Raw genomic sequence first — 17,958 nt, forward strand, 5'->3', positions numbered from 1 at the left:
CTATGGGCAAAGGAGGGGGGCTGGTGCGCCTCCTCCCTTGGTTGGCCAGCCCTAGGGAACGAAAAGGGGGAGGGCTAGCCCCTCCTGCCTTCCCCTCTCATGGGAGAAAGGAAAGGGGGGTGCGGTTTGGGAGAGACCCCAAGTAGGATTCCCCCTACTTGGGCGCCCCCCTTGGCTACTCCTCCCTCCCTCCCACCTATATATATGTGGGAGTGGGGAGCCTAGCATAAGACAAACAATTGCTTAGCCGTGTGCGGCGCCCCCCCTCCACCGTTTACATCACTGGTCATATTTTCGTAGTGCTTAGGCGAAGCCCTGTGGAGTAACTTCACCATCACTGTCACCACGTCGGCGTGCTGCCGAAACCCATCCACTATCTCGCCGTCCTACTGGATCAAGAAGGCGCGGACGTCACCGAGTTGAACGTGTGTGCTGAACGTGGAGGTGTCGTACGTTCGGTACTCGCTCGATTGGATTACGAAGAAAGTTCAACTACGTCAACCGCGTTGTCAAACGCTTCCGCTTACGGTCTACGAGGGTACGTAGACACACTCTCCCCCTCGTTGCTATGCATCTCCATGGATAGATCAATGCGTGTGCGTAAAAAAAATTGTTTTCCATGCAACATTCCCCAACAGAAGGATCTCTCCGCTGCAGGTCCACTAGTGGAAGAAATAAAGGTTGCTGAAATCCTTTTCAGAGTTCAAGGTTTCGTGGATTAGGCGTTCTGCTAATGTTGTCGCGCATAAGCTAGCTAGAGTAGGTGTGGGAGATGAACTTTGTAAGGTTTGGTTAGGGGCTCCCCCAGACTTTGTTCTTAATGTTCTATCGGATGAGATTCCGAACTTTGTTTAATAAATAAAGCGGCAACATTGATCCTAAAAAAAAAGATGACGGAGTTTCGTCTGCTCTTGTAGATGGCTAAACGTACACATGTATGGGTTAATTTTTACGTTAATCGTTAGATCTAATCGTGAGGTGTTATTTTGTGTTGGTTGTCCTGTGTACATGTTTCCCAGTGCTATTAGAGAAGAATATGTTTGCTCTTTTAATAATAATAATAATAATAGAGATGTTGAACAATTATTTTAAAATGTTAATCAAGCTTTTGAAAAATGTTAGATGTGTATAGAAAAATTGTTGACCATGTATTAAAAAGTGTTAATCTTTTCTTTTAAAAATGTTAATAAAGCGTTTAAAAATATTAAAAATGTTGACCATGTATTTTAAAAATGTTAATCTTGTATCTGAAAAATCTTAATCAAAGATTTTAAAAAAAAAATTAAAAATGTGTATAGAAAAAATGTTGACCATGAATTCAAAAAAGTTAAACTTGTATTTAAAAAATGTTAAATATGTATTAGATATATACACAAAATTATATAGAAAAACAAAGAAATACCGAGGGAAAATATAAGCAAAAACGGATGAAAAACATGAATGAAAGAAACAATACCGAAGAAAAATGAAAGAAAAGAAGAAGAAAAATTGAAAACCAAGAAAGAAACAAATAAAATCAATGTAAAAAAGAAAGAAAAAATAGTAAAACAGAGAAAGAAAAGAACAGGTGAAAACAATAAAAAAACAAAAACCTTGAAAAGCAGTGGAAATCTCGTCCCACTGCTGAAAAACAGCTGAAAAGTTGCGGACTAAATGCTCATTCTAGCTAGCTATAGCTGGCTCCAGAAGATTTGAAACCCTCTCTGGTGGATGCTGAACAAGCGATAAAATTGGATGAAGATAGGAATTTTATGGTAAACAATTGTATGACCAAATAAAAGTCTCCTGTCCAATCCCTATCCTTCAGATCAAACCTTGCTTCAGGATATCCCTCCCCTAAAATATTGCACTGCATACCTGGGTGGGTTTTGTGCCAAGTTCTGCATTAAGAGTTTTATCCTATGGGAAATACATAGCTTTCAAAATTCTCGCACTTAGAGAGTTAGGCTCCTGAATAATCCTCCATGACTGCCTTGCAAGCCGGGCTAGATTGAACATTTCCATGTCTCTAAATTCTAGCCTGCCCTATTTAGGCCGTGTCATAACTTCCCAATAGACCCATGCTGGCTTCCTTTGTCCCTCTGCGGATCCCCGCCAAAATTTCCTAATAATGGAATTTAAATGTTCACACAGTTCTCTTGATAGTTTAAAACAGACCATCGAATATACCGGGATTGCTTGAGCGATGGCTTACTGTCTTACTTTTTTATATCTAATAACACAAATTGAGGGATGGCTTACATTCTTACTCTTTTTCTTTGAGACAAGCTTACTGTCTTGCTTCTTTTTCGATAAAGGGAATATATTAATATCGCGAAAAAAGCCTACTTCTTGCTCCTATTGATGTTTGTTGCTGGGCCAAGCCCACTTGTAGTGGCCCAGTGTGAAAGGCCAGCGCCTGGCTCTCCTCTGCTCCTCCTCATCCCCTCCGCCGCCGCGCTGCTGCTCAACCAGAACGGAGAGCTTGCAAGATCGGCGTTGCGGTCCACACGCTCGGCCTCGCAAGGTCGCCGCCTCTGTGAAGGCCGCCCCACCGAATAAGAAGAAGGGGAAGAAACCAAACCTCGTCACCGGCGAGCGGCATGAAGAGCTTCCCTGTGACCGGCGGCCGCAGCGTCTCCCTCGCCCTCTTCTCCGATGTCTCCAACAGCCGGTGCGTCTCCTCCCCCCTCTCCCTTCACCCTTGCTTCAGTAACCCATAAGTTGTGCGTCTGGGGACAGAGTTCTTGCTCGCTCACGATTACTGACGATGCTCGATGAACGCAGGGAGCTCCTAGATCTGATGCAGTCGGGGAAGCTGGAGCCGGAGGCCGCTTTCATCAACGCATCGCTGGTACTGTGCCACACCCTACTGTATATGCTAAATCACACCAATTGCTGCAATTGAGGATACCGATAAGTTAGGTCGATGCAATGTCAGGTGCCGGACGTGTTCCCGGTCCTCGCGGCGGCGCACAAGGCGCTGATCTCCAAGTCGAGGGAGTCGCTGACCACGAGGACCCTGCACTTGGAGCTCGTCTACAATTGCTCTGGCTCGAAGCATGTGGGTTACTCTAGCTGTTATTTTTTCTTCTCTTTTCAGAGAATTAGTTTTATTACTCTGGATGTACTTGATCTTATATTACATGAGGATGGCACTGTTCTAGCGCGGTGTGGTGACAGTTTGCTTGGTTTTGTGTTTCTTAGATAACAGAGTCCCTGAAGCGATGTGGCATCGCTGATGACACACAGTATATCCTTGCGGCTCGGTTTGATGCTTCAGATGAAGAGGTATAATTGTTCAGGATGCACCCCTTTTTCAGTCATGGTTTTGAACCTGTCAGTTTCTTGCTAATAACCCTGCTTGATCAGTTTCTTGCTAATTGCCTGAGCTTGAGTACCACAAATTTGAAGTTTCGAACTTTCTTGCCCTGACGGTTGTAGTGTAAAAACTGAAAAATCTTTCAAAACCTAGCTGAAACTTTCTTGCTTTGGACATTTAGTGTTGGCACTCTAATTATGGGCCTTGAATCAAGAGCTTCTTGTGATGACTCAAGATTTCAGTAAATAACTAAGCATTTTATGTGCATCATTCTGGTTCCTGTTACCAATTGTTGGGATATCTGAAGAAAAAAAAGCATTATACAGAACCAAAATTCTCATGGCAAACTCATACTCCCTCCGTCCGGAAATACTTGTCATCAAAATGGATAAAAGGGGATGGATCTAGACGTATTTTAGTTCTAGATACATCTCATTTTATCTATTTTGATGACAAGTATTTTCGGACGGAGGGAGTATCTTTGATTCCATATCTGGGTAAAAGAAAAATTGTGGGACCATCTTTCAGTTACTACAAAATATGAAGTTCGAAAGGAACAGTTTGAAATGAAAGTGTCTTCTTATAGATGTTTGATCATAATATACCAAAATCACCTATCCTAGTAATGTGCATAGCAGTGTGGAAGAACTGCAGAACATGCCTGCAAACATTTTCTGAAGAACCAATAGTAAAGAACTGATGGAGCTCATCTCCCTCTCCTGCTCTATGCAGACCATTCTAAATGTGTCAGAAGCACTATGAGATGAATTGAACAAGCAGTGTTACTGTATGTGGTGCTCTCGAAATAAAATGTTACTTTCAGCATGCACCCTCAGCTTCATACCATTTATATTCCTTATACACATCATTATCATTCTGAATGGAGGAATTCGAACAACCATCAAGTGTGAACTGGTTACATTGCAGATGAAAGCTCTGGAAAAGCTCATCAGCGGAACCGAGATTGATCTGTCGGAATTGGAGACAAGAGCAGACCAACCAAAGATTCTGAAGGTTTTTTAGCTGAACTTGACACTAGCCATATGATTCTGAGTATCATAATTATTTTATTTCTCCTTTCCTTGACCGATTCTTTCCCCTACTGGCAGCAATACAAAATAACTCCGCAAGAACTATCGATATCTACACTGCCAGAGGCAATCGTTTGCAGGATTGCTGCTCGAGACGCTCTCTGAGGTCTTAAAACGATAGCCAGGACGTTTTCCAGCTGTGCGTGTTGAATTATTGGGACGAACGCCGCATCTGCCGCGCCTTTTGTCATGGTCAAAGCTCATGGCAGCAGGGTGTTTCAACCCTGAACCTAGGAATTGCATTATGGTAACATTTAGTCCTGGATGCTGTAGCGACAACTGAATATATGTATGGTCACAGGCTCACAGCTTGAGTGTTTCTAAGATCACTTCATCAAGATTTAATGCAAGCAACCTTCAGTTGATATCAAGGATATTTGTAAGATAATCAAGGATATTTATTTCTAAGATCACTAAATTTAGATTTAACTTAATGCAAGCAACCTGCAGTGATATTGCGATGTCGACTCAGATCTGTTGTTTCGGTGACGTTGCAGAACATGAGTAAAATCAGCGAAATATGCGTGGCCTGGGTTCATTGGTTTTATTTATGGCTTTATCATGAACATAATGATGTGGTACTGCTGGGATGTTGTTGCCTCCATGTAATGGTTCACGTGTGTGTGTGTGTGTTCTGTCCAATGATGATGTTCCTGCAAGTTTGCCAGCATATCCTCGACTGTTTCTTTCAAAATTTACATGGATATCCTGCATCCCAAGGATCTGGTCACTCACTGGCTTGGCTGTGTCAGTATCACTTGGCTGTTGCTAATTCTTCAGCTAGGCAACAAGATCTGATCTCTGCAGCTGAATTCTTCCCACTAGCAGCTCACCACGCTTTCAGGCTTCTTTGTAGGCCATGGTAGCAGTTATTGTCAGTTAGTTTTTCATTTTATATTAGTGGATGCCTCCATGGTAGCCAAAAAACTCCCTGGGAATATACCCAGCACAACAATCATAGACCACACGAATGGGTAAAAATGACTCAGATCTGAGCTCTCAGCCAAACCAACCGAATAAAAACAAATTGATGCATTATTGTACTAGCCTTGTAAGAGGGCTCATCTGACCAGCTAAATCCATTTTTACATGCAAGATTCGGACTTCACGAATTCGGATCTTGTTGTGCTCTAGTAGTAGGCAGGGGCAATGCGGATTTCAGAAAAAGAAAGTAGAGGCCGATTTTCCAAAAAAAGGAAGTAGGGGCAATGCCCAGAGCTAAAATATAATCCATTGTTCTTAACCCTACCCTGTTTTTCATTGTTTTGCAGGCACAATTATTTTCTTGATTCACTCTCTTCAGTCTTATTCCGAAATATGTCGCTTTCTCACTTATCACTGCACTGAAAGCACACTACCATTACTATTATACCCCAACCATTTTTTTTTGGGGTCCAATCATTAATCGCAGAAGAATAATTAAAAGCATATGCTTTGCAAAGTTCCCTCCAATATCCTCTTCTTCCCCAACGGAATATCCCCCTCGAATTCTCCCACCTGTCTCTCTCTCTCTCTGTGTTATAAACTCGGCCCCGAACACGCCGTCTTTCTTGCTCCCACACGCAGCACCAATTCCAGCACACACGCAACAACAAGCAGTGCAGCTTCGTTCGTTTGTTCGTTCGTTCGTAGCGAGGTGAAAGATTCTGCTAGTTTGGTTTCTCGTGTCGTGAGGGTGGCGGCAATGGCGATCGGCGCGGACGGCCTGGAGGAGGCGCCGCCGCTGCTCCTTGACGGCGAGGAGGCCGCCTACTCGCGCCCACGCCGCGTCGCGCTCTTCGTCGAACCGTCGCCGTTCGCGTAAGGAGACTCACCCACCCTCACAAGCTTTCTTCGTGAGGGTTATTTGCTAGTAAAGCTCTGGTCTGATCTTTGTTGGGCCTTGGGATATGTGAATATGAGGAAGTGACTGAGTTGTCAGTGAATTGGTTCAGCTGGTTCAACACTTGAATTAGTACGAAATAGCTTCTTTGTTGGGCGTGAACAAATCTGTGAGTTGCATTTTTTGAAACAGAAACTATCGAATTGCATTGCCCTGACAGAAATCATTTTTTTTGTTAATGGTTACTGCTTGATGGTGATTAAGCTGGGTTCCCATGTATGCTCTCACAATTTAATTTAGACTGATTTTGGGTGGGCCTTCCATGCATGTGTGCAGCTACATCTCTGGGTACAAGAACCGGTTCCAGAACTTCATCAAGCACCTGCGCGAAATGGGCGACGAGGTACGCATTTTTTACGAACAATTACAGGACAGTGGATGATTAGTGTGACTTAATTTAGGACGTTTCTGATGTATCTTCTGCAGGTCATTGTTGTGACCAACCATGAGGGGGTTCCCCAAGAGTTCCACGGTGCCAAGGTTATTGGTTCATGGAGGTAAATTCTCAAGGGACATTTTTCTAGTTTAGGCCATGGCTTTCAAAGGACTTAGTTTCACTGTGAAAAGGAAATGCGAAATATGAACACCGCCATAGTTTTGTCTTCGGATATAAACAAGTGCCAACGGCTCAACGCTGCATTAAAAAAAAAAACTTTAAATGCTTGTATGAACCATGAGTTGCTCGTAAGGAATACTACATGTTTCAAAGTTTTAGGCATTAGGAGATTCTTCTTTTCGTAATTCAAGCTTATGATCGACTCAAGTACCACTTGGGGAAGAAAACACTGCAATCATATTACTTTCTGAATGAGTGTTCCAGCTGTATGAATTTGACGAATGATACGATGATCAATCCATAATGGGAGATTGGGAGTGCGGTGATCGTTTCGATCGAACCACATGATCTGCTGCTGTGTCCTATTTATGCTTACAACCGTTTTCTCATCCTTCCCAGCTTTCCATGTCCACTGTATGGAAAGGTTCCTCTGTCACTGGCACTCAGCCCTAGGATCATCTCAGAGGTTGCAAAATTCAAGCCTGACATCATTCATGCATCCTCACCTGGAATTATGGTACTAACTTTATTTCTGCAATCATTTAACTGATCATTTATCCTCTGGTGGTTGGTTAGTCACCAAGTAACACTCTGCTCCATTTCCAGGTTTTTGGGGCCCTTGCTATTGCTAAGCTGCTCAGCGTCCCCCTAGTGATGTCCTACCACACCCATGTCCCAGTGTAAGTTATTTTCTCTTAACAATGCTCGTATGGCCGTTAATTGCTAATACTGCAAGGTCATTTATTTTACTTTCCAATGGGGATATAAAAAGTAAGTAGAGCACATTCAAAAAGAATTCAGAATGCCCCACGATAATGACTCGTGTAATTGAATAATTTGTAATACCCAGAGTAAATTAGTAATGTGGTTGGTCTAGTTATTGTGTCAAAGCATAAAAAAAAACTGGGTTAAGGTTTATGGAATAGTAACATAGAAGTGCATTAAGCAGTTCAGATCGCCGCCTCTTAAGAAGAGACTTAGGCAAGTAGCACCGAGATAGAAAGCCTTTTTGTCTTCTACTTTAAATTGCTAGTGAACAACTTCAGCAAAGCTGTTTTGATCAGCTTGCCATAGTGAATAGCCGCCGAATGATATCTATATTTCCACTCCAGATACATTCCGAGATATACATTTAGCTGGCTTGTGGAACCGATGTGGCAAATCATCAGTAAGCCATCCACTCCCACTTAATCCGCAGTTACTGCAAACACTCAAACTTTCATGTGACCAAAATAACACTGATTCACCCCTGCTGTTATCCACAGGGTTCCTTCACAGAGCTGCTGATCTAACTTTGGTGCCATCTGCTGCTATCAGCAAGGATTTTGAAACTGCCCATGTCATTTCTGGTTGGTTAATAGTTTTATCTCTTGCATTGTATTTGTATATTACATGTCCTGATGTTCTTATCGTTTCTGATGTTAATGATTTGGTGTACATCATTGTTCAGCTAACCGGATACGCCTTTGGAACAAAGGCGTCGATTCTGCCAGCTTCCATCCCAGGTTCCGCAGCCATGAGATGCGCGTGAGGCTAAGGTGAAATTCCACTTCATTCCTTCTTGAATGTTATGTGCAAGGTGGGTTGAGATTAACTGTTGACACTTGTGTTGTGTGATGTATTGTTTTCAGTGATGGTGAGCCTGAAAAGCCGTTGATAATTCACGTCGGACGCTTTGGGCGGGAGAAGAATCTGGATTTTCTGAAAACGTGAGCAATCTTCTCGCGCTTTGTGATTCGTATCATGTTTTAACAAGCGTCGAGCTTCTATCCGTTGTTAGATAAATATCACTACCCTGTGTTTTGTGCCTCACTCTATGAGCTTCATGTTTTGGCACTAATTCTGCTTCATGAATTAATGATTGACGGGGTACTAATTCTGCTTTATGAATTATGATTGACAGAGTAATGGATCGGTTGCCTGGAGTACGAATCGCATTCATAGGAGATGGACCTTACAGGGCAGAGCTAGAGAAGATGTTCGAGGGGATGCCGGCGGTGTTCACCGGGATGATGCAAGGGGGGGAGCTCTCGCAGGCGTACGCGAGCGGCGATGTCTTTGTGATGCCCTCAGAGTCGGAGACGCTCGGCCAAGTAGTCCTCGAGTCCATGTCGTCCGGGGTGCCCGTGGTGGCGGTCCGCGCCGGTGGGATCCCCGACATAATCCCGGAGGACGTGGAGGGGAGGACCAGCTTCCTCTTCGCCCCGGGGGACCTCGACGACTGCGTCGGCAAGATCAGGCTGCTGCTGGCGGACGACGAGTTCAGGGGCGACATGGGGAGGACCGCCAGGGCGGCGATGGAGAAGTGTGACTGGAGGGCCGCCTCCAAGACGATCCGCAACGAGTTCTACAGCTCGGCAATCGACTACTGGCGGAAGAAGCAGGCGGAGATCGTTCAGCCGCTGCAATGGCTGGCGCAAATGTTCATGCCGGCGCCGGACCGGGTCACCGGCGGCATCAAGCAGTAGTGGTGCCTCTTAGCCATGATCTAGGCAGGTGGGGGGCTGGAAGATGGATGGACAATTCCATGCATTCCTTGTAAATTCTTGGTCTATAGTGCAGTGTCAATAGGCGAGAGGGATAGTTTCTGTTTTTTATCTGCGTGAAATTGGGATACTGTGATTGGTTGTACTGTGTAATAGTGGAAATGTGATGAGCTTTCTGGTGGTGAGCATCATCAGTGCATGTTGTGGAAGCAAGCAGAATCCACATCAGCGATGAAATGCCCACATATGCACTCCCTCCATTCACTATTGTAAGATGTTTCAGCTTTTCTCATATTCAAATGTATATAGACACACTTTAGTGTTTTTGTTCGCTCATTTCAGTCTGTATGTAGTCTGCATCAAAATATCCGAAACATAGTATGTTTGTAGATGGATGGAGCAAGTTGTAAGCTTTGTTGCATGGGGAAAGGAAGGGGTAAACAGCAGAAATAGTGTATCAACCTTTCAATGTCGTCGCTATGGAAACCTTTTTACAACTCACGATGTTCATCGCATCATCTGGTTAACATAGCGTAAGCTAGTTGCAAATTTGTTGTTTTCGTCTCAATTTCAAATGCCACGGGTCCAGTCATATAACCAGATAAACAATCACTCCCACCCAGAAATCACAACACTTGCATGCCATTCCTTGAATCCGGTCGCAGAACCAGATGTAGTTAAAAGGAAATGTGTTTTAAGAGCACCGTGCACGGTTAAGAGTGCATCGAAACTCCCATAACATGGGAACATTACTTGGCAAAGTGGAAAGGGTTCAGAAGACACCCGTCCGGAAAGAAGAAAAGCGGATGAATACGGAAACAAGGGGTCACAAACAAGAGCAGCAGAAAATTTCTAAAACCACCAAAGTAACACAAAGGTTCAACAAGAGGCAATAACCAGTGCAGCCCGATGATCAGGCCGTCGAGCAAGCAAGGCAGCTACAAGCTTCCCTATCACAACACAAATTGGAGCCTCCAATTACCAGCAACCACGATGACATTACAATCTACACTGAACAAGCGAGAAAGACAAGTTTCTGGGCACATAGACAGTGTTTACTGTCCATCTCCAGATTCACCCTTGGGAGCATCCTTCATTTCTTCAGCAGCGTCCTCCTGCAGCCAGGCAAAGCGGAATTTACATATTTAGGATTGATTCAGTGAGAAGATAGGAAGCAGGTGAGGGTATGCTCGGGAGTAATGACGTACCGAGATGTCAGAAGTCCACAGCGTCAGGTTATCACGCAGAAGCTGCATGATCAAAGTGCTGTCCTTGTAGGACTCCTCGCTCAGAGAGTCCAGTTCCGAGATGGCCTCATCAAAAGCCTGACACGAGCAACACAAGAGTGAGGCTACAATATATAGCTCTACTATCTTGGAAAACATAAGCAAGTAGCAGTTCCTAGATCATTATTTCTTTACATCTGTCTTTCAGGTTCAACAACATCCTTTATTTGCCTATCCAACTGTGTAACACATAACACTGGTACCTTGTTAGCTAACACTTGTTATTCAATTACTACTCACAATTATCAAGCACAAATATCAGATAAAACTGTGCTGACTTTGAATCATCTCAGATCCACACGGTTCTATTCAGTCCAGATGTACTGATAAATCACAGTAGACAAGCTCAGCTGGTTATTGTAGAAAACAAACCTGCTTGGCGAGGTCACAAGCACGGTCTGGAGAGTTGAGGATCTCATAATAGAACACCGAGAAGTTGAGTGCCAGCCCAAGCCTAATAGGATGAGTCGGGGGCAGCTCTTTCAGTGCAATCTCCTGAAAGATTCAACATAAACTCAACTGAGCAAGAGATTCACCACCAAATAATTAAACAGGATAAATACGCATGAATCGGATTCATTTCCAACAAAGCTCAATGTTAGGACCATGAAATCCAGGGCAAGCAAACCACCTGAGCAGCTTTGTATGCCACCATGGTGTTCTCAGCAGCATCCTTCCTCTCAGTTCCACTCTTGAACTCCGCAAGGTACCTATTACAGAAAATATTCAGCCAAATCAATCTAATGTGCAGTGAAGCAAACATGTGGGAACTCTATGCTGGACATTATTGTAATACCTGTAGTAATCACCCTTCATCTTTAGGTAGAAGACCTTGGACTCTGGAGCAGTGGATGAGGGGACAAGGTGGGAATCAAGAAGCTTGAGGATACCATCACAGATCTTAGTGAGCTCAACCTCAATCTTTCCACGGTAGTCCTTGATGAGTGTGACACGGTCCTCATTGCCACGGCTCTCTTCCTTCTGCTCGATGGAGGAAATGATGCGCCACGAGGCACGGCGGGCACCAATAACATTCTTGTAAGCAACCGATAGAAGGTTGCGCTCCTCGACGGTGAGCTCCTCGGAGTCGACTGTCTTGGCCACCTTCTCCATGAACTCAACCATCTCTTCGTACCTCTCAGCCTGCTCTGCAAGCTTGGCCATGTACACATTCTCCTCGCGGGAAAGCTCAGCAGGCTGCGCCATCTTCAGTGTCTGTTGCTTCTAACAGTCACCAAAGGTCAATCTGGAGTATCGAGAAATTTCAGTTAGCTAAATGTCAGATAGCATTTCATTATTACAACAACCACAAGCAAGCTTAAATCTAGCCATTGTTACTGAAGTAAACTAGCTTGACCCTTCAATCACATAATTTCACATTGCTCAAATCTTTAAAGCGAGAATTTTACACAATATAATTCAAACCAACTTAAGCAACATACTATATACTGTCAGATCAAAATCAAGCGATTCGATATGACATGGGTATGGCACCCCATTTGTCCCATGACACTTCAACTAAACCAACAACCCATCAGTACCCACACACCACCTATCCACATTTCCAGGTGAATTTATGACCTATCAGAACCCATACACCTGTCCATATTAGAACAGCATAATCCGACCACCTTGCAGTCCCACCCCATCTCTTTCATGTCTCTTATCAATCAGCCCAACTTCTTATGCTCTCTCTTGTGCAGACTAGCTGTTAGGCAAAGCCAGTTGGATCACCCGCACCGCCCACCTCCACCCTTATCGCTGCCATCACCCTCATCTTTCTTCTTAGGAGGGGGCTGATTAGGCATGTTCTGAAAGAAGCCGATGGAGAAGAGCGACAGCGACAGCTGGACCTGGTCCCGGCCCAGCCTGGCAGGAGGCTGCTGCCGCCTTCCCCTTCCCTGAGCAGGCGCAGCAGGAACACCGGCACGGCGCCGCTGGATGGGCCGGATGGAGACGGCGTGCAGGCGGCGGAAGCCGCCGAGCGAGAGCACGACGGCGCGGAGCTGCTGCTCGGAGAAGCCAAGGTCGGCCCACTCGCGCACGCACGCCGCCTCCCAGAGCCGCTCGTCCTGCGCGAGGGCCCGCCAGCCCCGGCTGACGCACGCCGCCGAGGCCAGCGTCCGCGCCTCCGCCCGCCGCAGCACCTCGAACATCAGGTCCTCCCCAAGGTACGGCACATCTCCCCCATCCGGCGCAGGCTGCTGCTGCTGTGGCGGGGGCTGTGAGGAGGAGGAGGAGGTGGAGGCCTCGTCGGCCTGGCCCGAGCTCGCCGTCCGCTGCTGCTTCTTGGCCGGCTGGCTGGATCCGCCGCCGCCACCACCACCCGAACCGGGAGGAGGCGCCCACGGATCGCGGCCGCCCGAGGAACCGGAAGGGCCCTTCATGGCGAGGCGGAGGTATCGATCTACTTGGGCCTCGCCTCGCCGGATCCGCTGCCTGGCTGCGCGGGCGGGCGAGCGAGGGAGGGAGGGATCGAACGCTTGCGGGCACGACGGGGCGGATCTAGATCTAGAGCGGCGTGCGAGGTCCCCTAGCGGGAGGGATTTGGCTGGGAGGATCGCCGGGGGAAGGGAAGGGAAGGGGAGGGGGAGCTCGTCCGTACCTCGAGACGAACGGCTGCCGGAGCTGCGGCGTCGGCGGTAGCGGTGGCGGTGAGGGCAGATCGGCCGCCTTGGTGGCTGGTAGGTGGGTGGGTGGTCAGGAGGAGGGAGAGGAAAATAATGGTGTGTGTGTGTGTGGAGGAAAGCGGCCGCCGCTGCCGCTCATAATGATGGCCTCGTCCTCGGCCAGCCTGGCCGGCTGGGCTGGGCTGCCCGCCGAGCTGGGCCGCGCGAGGGGGTGCGGCCCGCGCGCCCACGCGAGGACGCGGGGCTGGAAGGAGCGCTGATGTTGTTTAGTCCCACATCGGCCAAAGGAAGAGAGACGCACCGGTTTATAAGCCCGGTCGCGCCCGCTAGACTTGTCCCTTCGGGGACATCCGATAAAATTGGAACGATACAGAGAAGATTAGCATGGCCCCTGCGCAAGGATGACACGCACAAATCGAGAAATGGTCCAAATTTTTTTCACATTTCGCGCACAGGTCCCTGAGTTCCTTGCAGATAAGCCCCCGAGTCTTACTTTCGCGCCCTCGCTTATTTCCGAGCTTACAACTAGGTCCTTTTCTTGGGTGATGATCTCTTTGCCTTTTCCTGGCGTTCTATGTACACTGTCGCTGGAGCGTGAACAAAATAGAGGTGGGTGATGATCTCTTTGCCTTTTCCTGGCGTTCTATGTACACTGTCGCTGGAGCGTGAACAAAATAGGGTAGCAGATCGATTGGCTTTGTACAGTCGTACGGAGAACACTACAGCCGTATGGCTAGGTAGAGGTCCACCCTGTGTGGAGGAACTTTTGCCTCTTAATTGTAACGCTGTGATCTTGGAATAAAATCTCTTTTACCCTCGCAAAAAAAGAAGCTTCGATGCATGGTTGTATACTCCAGTTTGACAGGACTTGAATTTCTACCCTTAAAACGAACCATGATGTAATTCCGGTGATTTTATTTGCGAGCGCGGTAGTATCCACAGCTTGCTTAAGAACAAAACAAAAGTAACTGCTGCTAAGCGCCTAAACCAATCAAGATTATCATAGTATATATTGCTCAAAATGTAGCTTTGCGGTTCAATTAGTTTCAGTTACTTCAGAAAGTTCAGAGTTAGGTGTCGTTTTCTCTTCAGTTGGTATCATACTGTATCTAAGAGCTTGATAGCAACAGATGCCAATAAATAAACAAACAAATAGATAGGCACCACGTATTGCTATACCAGAACCATAGTGGGCAACATCCAATTTTAGCACTATTATTATCATAGTATCATATCTAAGGAGTAGTAGAATGTAACAGGAATAAAGAAACACACAGACTGAACACTCAAGTGGAACTCACTGGAACAGACAAAACCGGTCGTCTACTTCAGTGGATTTTTCAATTGAAATTTTCCTAACAGAGTGGGGACCTACTTGTAAGAAAATTTTCAATACGCACGAATAAAATTTTAATTTTCTTACAAGTAGGTCCCCACTCTATTGTAATATCTGATTCCTTAGAATGAAGTCCTGTTGCAGCTTCACTAACTGCACTTCCACTTCTTTTTTGATTTACTATAGAAGTATATGTGCAGTGTGCCGTGCCGTTTTTTAAATTTGTACAATTTATTTGTGAGTAGTTGTTTATTTATTCGTGGGCTTTTTGTGTTGTTGCTCTACTTCTTTTAAGATAGAAGTATACATGCACTGTGTCGTGTTGTTACCTCTATACGATTTATTTGTTATGTAGTAGTCGTTTATTCATTTGTGCTCCATTTTGTATTGTTGTTTTTGTGATTTTAGTGGAGATGGTTGCGGTGTGAAATCCATTGAAAGCTTATACATGGTTGAAGAGCATATGTTTTCACATGTAGACAGCCGTCACAAGGTTCAACCTAGTAAACATAACTTTTCCTTTTTAGCAACCCCAGTAAACATAACTGGTTTGGCACAACAATCTCCATACACAATGATGTTGCTCTATTATGTGGAGACGCCACTTCACACACATCGCTCGCTCATAGTGTGCCAGCCTTTCCTCTGTCACCTGATATGCGACACATCGACACAATGACACATGACTCTGGACACCTCAGATCAACACCACGAATAACCAAGTTGTAGGCAGGCGATGATGAAGAAGGCAGAGACAAGCAAGACATCACAAACGGATTAAAAAATATACAAATGGGAATGCAAAGTAAATTATTCTAAAAATTTAAATTATGATTTAACATGAGTGAGGTCAACAACTTTTTCTAGGAATCACATACTTTCTTAGTGAAATGTAATAGTTTGTGGACAGCCGGAGGTATCTTCTGCTAGTGACGCGCTTGCTTCGTATAGGTGGACCTCCTCATTAGCTTCTCGTCCAAGATGACCAAAAGAAATGTCTATGAAATTTCTTCTTAGATCCTTGATCTCCTGAAGGATGCCCGAAAATGTTTTGAACGCTCATACTTTGTGAGGTTAATGATTGTTTCGCAACTAAGGCACACACGTGAGTTAGACTTTCAAATTATAGTTCGGCCGTGTAACCGTGTGCACGTCACCAGTAGAATTTCAATATGAAAGTAAATAAAGTAGTTTGCTATGGTTTGGAAGTACAGCATAGTCAGTATTCGTGTTTTTCTAATTTTTTCATTCGTTTTTCATCTCTTGACCGTAAAATTTCCAATGATTGACAAAGATAACTTTTTGATGTCTTTTTTCTCCAAAGAATGTGCACACCTAAAATATTTTATTAGATTTGCTGCAAGATGAATAGAGGGACTTGTCCTTCCCTTAAGCCTCATGCCATAAGCACCCCACATTCATCTTTATAACTTCATTGTCTTTGATGTCTCATGATAAATCATGTCTCCTAGATGAAGGAACTCGTTGATGGCTCCACAAGCATACAACGTTTTATGTGGGTTCTACTGAAAGCAGACATTCCTCATTGACACGTCGCTCCTATGTGATATTAAATGAAAGTGAGTTGGCAAATGTCATCAATCAAGTCGTTGTAGTATAGTGGTAAGTATTCCCGCCTGTCACGCGGGTGACCCGGGTTCGATCCCCGGCAACGGCGCTTATTTTTTTAGCTAGTTCTGGACATTGGTATTTTGCTTCAGCAAAGAAACAAGTTACTGAAACCTCACGCTCCTCTGTTCGTGGTACACGCACGTACGCCAACCTACATTCTTCCCAGAGTAGATCCAACTTTGCTCAATCATGCCAACTTGGTTGGTTGCCCCATTTAGCCAGCATCCATCTATCCCAAGAGCACATCCAATTTTGCTCAAATCAGTCATCTCGCAGCCGTCTGTCAGGCAATGTGGTGATTGCTTGTGACTAATCTTGCGGAATTGATTTTCATAAGACTCTCCTTTACCTTGAGAAGAGATTTCCAGACAGGGGGAGTCATTAAATTTCTTTTTCACGCGCAACATAACTTCTTTTTAAGTATTTAGCTTTCACAATATCTTGCCAAAGCCCCACTCCATTGTCCAATTTCCACCACCACTTAGACAAGAGGGAGATATTTTGTTTATGTAGGTCTTTTACGCCAAGGCCCCCTTTATTTTTTGACCGACATACACGAGACATTTGACAAGATGGTATTGTTTCTTGTCCTTACCCCCACACCAGAAAAACTTACGTCGGTATTTATCCAACCTCTCAATAAAGGTTTTGGAAAGAAGAAACATCAACATACAGTAGTATGCGATACCAGACAACGATGAGTTCAGTAGGGTCAGCCTACCCCCCGAGGATGCCGAGCTGCCAATCCAAGCATCACATCTTTTGAAGTACCTTATGGCAACAAATTCCCAATCGATGTTCCTCGATGTGGAGTGGCTCACCGGCACCCCCGGGTACTTCATTGGGAAGTGGCCAATTTGACACCCAAATAAGTTAGCATATTTCTGGAGGGTGGAATCATCACCCCCACACAAAGAACTTCACTCTTCATAAAATTGATTTTTAGGCTGGACATAAGCTCGAACAAATACAAAAGCAGTTTAAGGTTAACAGCCTTATCAATATCATCTTCTAATCACAACCGATTTTGGGTGGTTCTTGTTGGTCTCAACTCTCATCCTATTGTTAGCTTGGGTTTGTTTCAGGAGCTTTTGTTGTGAATTGCATGGAGGTTTATTTGTTATTGCCTTTTGTTTGCTCCATCAGTTAGGGAGCTGTTAGCGACGCAAGCAACAGGCGAACCTTTTCTTGTTTTTATCGGTAAGAGTTATACGTGTGACTCAAAAAGATACGGTGTTGTCCTTTCTTTGTATTTGTTATGTTATCACCTGGTAATGGAACCGGATCCAATTTTGGAACAAATGAAAAAAAAACTTCTCAGGATATTTACGCGGCCACCCGACATTTCTCTCGGCGCCAAGCCGCCTCTTGTTGCTGTCGTCCATGTCGCCATCGCCAACTCTATGATTGAATCGTTGCTGTCGTCCATGTCGCCATCGCCAACTCTATAATTTTCAATCATGACTTATATTAAAAAACAATTATATTATTTAAATATTAGCCATGATTCAATATTCATATCAAAATTTTAAATTTTAAATATTTTAGGTATACAAACATCCTTAAACTACATACTTATGAGTTATAGAAATGTACATATAATTATGAAAATATTTATATAATTAAAATAGTAATGATGAGTTATAATTTTAGAATTTTTTGTATTATGCAAAATTATACAAATATTTTTTATAATTGATAGAAATATTTAGAATATATGAATATTTTTAAAATAATACGTGCTTTTTTATTTAACCT

General features: G+C 44.6%; 3 protein-coding genes and 2 non-coding genes across 6 annotated transcripts; 3 read left to right on the forward strand and 2 right to left on the reverse strand.

Moving 5' to 3' along the window:
• Window positions 1–2,365: 2,365 nt before the first annotated feature.
• On the forward strand, window positions 2,366–9,647 carry LOC123077005 (sulfoquinovosyl transferase SQD2). Of its 2 annotated transcripts, XM_044499180.1 has the most exons (15): window positions 2,366–2,653; window positions 2,767–2,833; window positions 2,921–3,043; window positions 3,187–3,270; window positions 4,229–4,313; window positions 5,928–6,192; window positions 6,551–6,617; window positions 6,701–6,771; window positions 7,230–7,347; window positions 7,437–7,510; window positions 7,943–7,998; window positions 8,096–8,179; window positions 8,281–8,368; window positions 8,462–8,539; window positions 8,734–9,647. In XM_044499180.1, the coding sequence occupies exons 1-15, from the start codon at window positions 2,583–2,585 to the stop codon at window positions 9,296–9,298; spliced, it is 1,896 nt and encodes a 631-aa protein (XP_044355115.1). In that variant the 5' UTR covers window positions 2,366–2,582; the 3' UTR covers window positions 9,299–9,647. The 2 variants fall into 2 exon arrangements, with proteins under 2 accessions (XP_044355115.1, XP_044355114.1); XM_044499179.1 differs by lacking the exons at window positions 5,928–6,192; window positions 6,551–6,617; window positions 6,701–6,771; ... (5 more) ...; window positions 8,462–8,539; window positions 8,734–9,647 and adding an exon at window positions 4,411–4,825 and having other exon boundaries at window positions 2,367–2,653; window positions 4,229–4,315.
• A 504-nt stretch (window positions 9,648–10,151) lies between these two features.
• On the reverse strand, window positions 10,152–13,511 carry LOC101290654 (14-3-3-like protein B). Its single transcript, XM_044499177.1, has 6 exons — window positions 13,208–13,511; window positions 11,399–11,848; window positions 11,234–11,312; window positions 10,975–11,097; window positions 10,525–10,641; window positions 10,152–10,431 (listed from the first exon to the last, which is right to left on the reverse strand). The coding sequence occupies exons 2-6, from the start codon at window positions 11,806–11,808 to the stop codon at window positions 10,372–10,374; spliced, it is 789 nt and encodes a 262-aa protein (XP_044355112.1). The 5' UTR covers window positions 11,809–11,848; window positions 13,208–13,511; the 3' UTR covers window positions 10,152–10,371.
• Window positions 11,967–13,201, reverse strand: LOC123077004 (F-box protein GID2). The gene has a single exon (XM_044499178.1). It carries the CDS (start codon window positions 12,987–12,989, stop codon window positions 12,333–12,335), a length of 657 nt encoding a protein of 218 aa, XP_044355113.1. The 5' UTR covers window positions 12,990–13,201; the 3' UTR covers window positions 11,967–12,332.
• A 55-nt stretch (window positions 13,512–13,566) lies between the features above and the next one.
• On the forward strand, window positions 13,567–13,669 carry LOC123081127 (U6 spliceosomal RNA). The gene has a single exon (XR_006438640.1). It is a non-coding gene; the product is annotated as a U6 spliceosomal RNA (small nuclear RNA).
• A 2,505-nt stretch (window positions 13,670–16,174) lies between these two features.
• Window positions 16,175–16,246, forward strand: TRNAD-GUC (transfer RNA aspartic acid (anticodon GUC)). The gene has a single exon. It is a non-coding gene; the product is annotated as a tRNA-Asp (tRNA).
• The last annotated feature ends 1,712 nt before the right edge of the window (window positions 16,247–17,958 follow it).

Source organism: Triticum aestivum, chromosome 3D (genome assembly GCF_018294505.1).
Source record: "Triticum aestivum cultivar Chinese Spring chromosome 3D, IWGSC CS RefSeq v2.1, whole genome shotgun sequence".
Classification (NCBI taxonomy): Eukaryota; Viridiplantae; Streptophyta; class Magnoliopsida; order Poales; family Poaceae; genus Triticum; species Triticum aestivum.